Source organism: Oryzias melastigma, linkage group LG12 (assembly GCF_002922805.2).
Source record: "Oryzias melastigma strain HK-1 linkage group LG12, ASM292280v2, whole genome shotgun sequence".
NCBI lineage: Eukaryota > Metazoa > Chordata > Actinopteri > Beloniformes > Adrianichthyidae > Oryzias > Oryzias melastigma.
In genome coordinates this window covers 10,172,138-10,177,204 of record NC_050523.1, presented here as the reverse complement: position 1 = coordinate 10,177,204, position 5,067 = coordinate 10,172,138, and the positions used below count along the sequence as shown (strand labels likewise).

The window sequence follows — 5,067 nt, the reverse complement described above, 5'->3', positions numbered from 1 at the left end:
TTTTTTTGTTCCATCATTCAAGGATTTTTGCATCTTTCATGTTCTTTAGTAAAACTTGACAAATTAAATAAATTACATACGTTACAGACATTTCACCCTGGACAAGAATTTAAAAAAAGAAATGATTAATACAACCACTGCAGAGGGCCCCGCCTCACTGTTCGCCCCGGGCCCCCAAACTACCAAGTCCACCACTAAATTTCCATCTGGTTGTGACAAGCTTTCTCAAGCAAATTGACAGCACAACTTCTATTTAGAATATGGATGAGTCGGTTATCAGGATCTGACAGGACGAATTCTTAATCCAGGTCACGTTGAGAGATTGCATTAATTGTGATTCTCCTCTTGTCTTCAAATGCAGTGGAGCGTCTGCCAAAGATTCACTTAAAAAGAATGTTTCTACTGTTAAACAATTAAACAGATCAATAAGTCATGTTCATGTGAGGACATGCAGCACCGATCCAGATGACACGACTCGTTTCAGTTCTGCTTCCAAACTATGTGAAGAGCTCTCTCAACACCCCCGTCCTCCATTTTCCCTCCTTCATTGACCCTTCTTTGCTGCTGATGCTCTCAGTTTTTGCTCCAGAGCAGGAACTTGGTCATTCTGTGGGAGCTGATGCTGGGATTGTGCCCGTTTTAAGGATTGTATAGAGATGAGTGGTGGTAGGGGGGGGATATTTAATTGAAATTTGAGTTTTATCCTGCTTGGCTGTGTTCACAACTGCCATGTGGTGTCATATGATGAAGGTATTACCATGTTATGTTGCAGTGTCCCTCTATGATCACTAAAGCATCAAAAAAGCTTAAAAGGCAGTGACTTGTATTTATGTGAGTTCAGAGAAACGTTTTATCATAATCGGAATATTAAGCATTTTAAAAAGACCTGTTTTTTATGTAACTAGAAAATTTGCATAAACATCTGCCTGATTCAGATATACACAACTCAAAACAGCAATCCACAAATTGAAAATACGCACACAAACAGAAGGATCCAACAGCTTATCTAAAAATTCATGAAGCACGTACTCTGCTGCTGTTACACAATCAGCCGAGTTGTCCCAATATAGCCCAAGAGCATGTTAATAGACATTTAACTGTGCTTTTCTTCAGTGTTTTCCCATAAACACAGCAATCTGGATACATGTCTGCCCTTCAACTTGTATGCTTCGTCAGAATGAGCTCTCTCAAGCATCTTAAAAGCTTTAAGTAGTTTAGCTGGTCATGACATCATCTTTCACTAAAGTGAAGACCGGCTCAAATCCCTATTGCATAACTGCTTTTATGAGGGCTCCACTGTTTCCATGGCCACACATCATTCCTGGCCTGGTTGTTTGCAGAGAAATGACAGACCGCCGCACATGTCACCTAGCATCTTCTCAAGCCTGCGTCCAGATGCCTTGAAACTCAATTTATGGCATCTTGTGAGGAGAGAGTATAAAAAAGGGTACAGAGCAGGATGTGACATCTTCACGGTAGTTGGAATAACACACTTGTAATTAGAAGCCAACAGGAAGTGATGCACAAAATAGAAAACTTAGAAACTGAGATTGTGCTGAGGTTGCAAAACATTCTTTAGTTTGATCCACTCCAATGAAATTTGTTATTATGGGATTTTTCTTATGACGGAGGACATATATGAAGACAATTAAGCTTAAAATTGCCTTTCTAAGTATTTATTTATTCAAATCATTGTGAATCAGGAGCAGATGAAAAAAATAGTCTAAAAACACCAGAAAACTAATGAATTTACAGTACCCCACTCAAAGGGACACATCCCAGATGCCCCTAAGAGAAACAAACTTCACAGTAAAAGTTGGGCCACTACAAACTGACATTTAAGAGAATTAGACACATTAGAAACATTAGAAATAGTGCAAATCTCCTCCAGTTCAAAAAAACTCTCTTTACCAACACATTTAATCTGTTTGAATAAGGATCCTCCTGTTCTTACAGAGATGAATCATTTTTGTATAGAAGCATTCTGCCATCTCTCTGCATTTGACTTTGAGATATCGTGCGCTTTTGAGACCAGTGACATTCACTGTGGGTTATCGGTGTTGTGCGGTCACACTCACACAAACACACCTTCACTCGCAGGCAATCACTCAACGATGAATGCTAAAGGAATACTGATTAATGCGTCTCTTCTCTGCAGTGCGGGCTATGATGCTGTCCTGGACAGAAACGTAGCCATTAAGAAACTGAGCAGACCCTTCCAGAACCAGACCCATGCCAAGAGGGCATATCGGGAATTGGTGCTCATGAAATGCGTCAATCACAAAAATGTAAGTAAATTATTTTTTTATTACATATGGAAGAATGAAGAAAAATGTCTCAGCTTTCAAAAGGAGCCGACGTTTTAAAAATTCTGTATTTACTAGTTTCTGTTCCGAACATCCACAATTCCTTAATATAAAAACAAATATAGATGAACCTCCACAGTGTGGAAAAACTTCACTACTGCATCTTAACGTTAATCTCGTTCTTGCTTTTTTTTCTTTCAGATTATCAGTTTATTAAATGTCTTCACACCACAGAAATCATTAGAAGAGTTTCAAGATGTGTAAGTATACGGCAAGCCACTCTTTGAAAAATTTATTTTAATGAAACCTTTATTTATAGCCTTTAAAAATAAAAGTAGTTTTATAGGGTTCATGCATCAGTGAATAATATGAATGGGTTTAAAACTATTTTAAAAAATTGATATTTGCAATATATTATAGTAGCTTTAAAATAGTTTTCCTGAATGTTTATAGATCAACTGCCTTTTTCTAGGAATTTCTTCAAATTATGCTTATCTAAAAAACAGTTTGCTGTGTATTCTAATACTCAATATGCTTGCTGAAAACTGCAGTTTTAGGTGTTTTGTTAAAAAAAAATTCTAATAATTTTCCTTAAACTTGTCACAAACAACCAAATATATTAAAACTTGGACATATAGTTTTCTAATCAGAAATATTTGAAACTTTAGAAACTTTTTGTAAAGCAATGATCATCAAACAAGAAAGAAAAACTATGTCACCACTAACAGTTTAAAGAAAAACTATTAAATTGGTTATAATTTAAAAGGAAAAATTATAACAAAATACAAAAAAAGGACACTAGTATTAATTTAAAGACATACTATGAAACTACTAATATCTTAAAGAAAAAAATATGTAACTTCTAATAATTTACATAAAAACAATGAAGAAAAAATGAAATTTCTAAAAAGGAAATTACTAATAACCTAAAAAAAAACTATGTAACTGCTAAAAATGTATATAAAAACTGTGACACTACTTAAAAAAATGAAAGAAAAACTATATAACAGCTAATAATTGAAAGAAAAACTATAACAGAAAATATGAAATATGAAACTAGTATTAATTTAAAGAAAAACTATGAAACGTCTTATAACTTAAAGAAAAACTATGTTAGTGCTAATAATTTGCATAAAAACTATGAAGAAAAAAGGAAATGAAATTACTAATAACTTAAAGAAAAACTATATAACTGCTAATAATTTAAAGAAAAACTATAAATTAATATCAGTTTAAAGAAAAAACAATGAAAGTGCTAATATCTGATTTGAAGAAAAACTTTGAAACTACTAAAAACTTAAAGAAAAGCTATGAAACTAGAAATCATTTAAAGTTTTAAAAAACTTGTATCAGACTCAAGTGATAAACAATAAGCAATCATTTTTTAACTTTTTAATGTATAAATAAATCAACAAAGGTTATAGAGTTGACATTTAATGCATTTTTATATTCATAAAAAAGAAAAGACCAATTACAGTAAAAGCCGTCGGTGAAAGTACTATAGATGCTCAGTGAAGCTACTTAAGGTATAAAGTAATCACACACAAATTCTATGCACAGAAGCTTGATTGCTTCATGTTTTTTTTTTTTAAAGTGAGAAATGCTACAAAAATCAAACTTATCAGCCACAAATACTTTTCTGATTTCAGGTACTTAGTGATGGAGCTTATGGATGCCAATTTATGCCAGGTGATTCAGATGGAGCTCGACCATGAGAGAATGTCCTACCTGCTCTACCAGATGCTGTGTGGAATCAAACATCTGCACTCAGCAGGCATCATTCACAGGGTAGGAATCCAGACCTTTTCATACTCTCAGTATTAGGTCTTCTTTAGAAAAAGAAAAGGTCTCAACCAGTAAGGATGCAAAGTTAAGGAAATAAATGTTGCTGATTTCAGTTTTACTAGCTTTGGTTTGTTAATTAAGATAGACATACATATATTGTCTACAAAAAAACCCCTAAAATTCAGTCCTATTACAGACTGCAGAATGGATATTCAAATGAACAGCTTTATATTAGAAATAAAAAAAACAAAAATAAAAAAGGCATGTGGTTTATAAAGTAAGATTTAAATAGATGATTATGAATAAAAAACAGGCATATGAGTTAGCATCTTGGGTTTTATAAGTGTTATAAATTGACTGTGGAAGTGATTTTTTTTTAGCAGAAATTACACATCTGTGTTATTTCTTAATTGTCTTTAGCAATGTTTAATTTTTTTTTTCTTTTTTGCATCTTTTAAAAAATGTTCCCTCAAACACTCAAACCTTCTCTTTAAACAGCCCTAAAGCAAATGTGGCAACGAAAACACCACAATTTTATAATGAAGTACAATAACTATTTATATTTTTTTGAGCAAAACCGTGAATAAAGTCTTTCCCGGTACATGTTTTATTATAATATTATTTTTACATATTTTAACTTGAAAGCAATATTTTAAGTTACTTTTACAAAGTTGTTACAATACATCTGCATTTAAATAGCTAAATAGACATTTAATATCTGTAGAGGTTATGTTAATCCCCAACAATTCTATAATAAAATGTCTCTTTACAGGTCAAGCTACTGTGATAATTACACCAATATTACTGCCAATATGAATAATATAATTTAAATAATGTATCAGCTAAAGAAGCTCTTCCTTTTTGGCTTAGATATGTTCTTGTCCTTTCTCCAGGATCTCAAACCAAGCAATATAGTGGTGAAATCAGACTGCACTCTGAAGATCTTGGACTTCGGCTTGGCCAGAACAGCAGGAAC

The 5,067-nt window shown here is 33.1% G+C and overlaps 1 protein-coding gene across 2 annotated transcripts in view; it reads left to right on the top strand.

The window, feature by feature from the left end:
- mapk10 (mitogen-activated protein kinase 10) overlaps positions 1 to 5,067 on the top strand; it is a 40,815-nt gene that overhangs the window by 19,809 nt on the left and 15,939 nt on the right. Inside the window, exons 4-6 of one of the 2 annotated variants that reach the window (XM_024299844.2) lie at positions 2,159 to 2,288; positions 2,508 to 2,566; positions 3,956 to 4,094. In XM_024299844.2, the coding sequence (XP_024155612.1) occupies positions 2,159 to 2,288; positions 2,508 to 2,566; positions 3,956 to 4,094 (328 nt within the window). The remainder of the gene's footprint in view (positions 1 to 2,158; positions 2,289 to 2,507; positions 2,567 to 3,955; positions 4,095 to 5,067) is intronic. The other variant, XM_036214592.1, reaches the window with a different exon arrangement.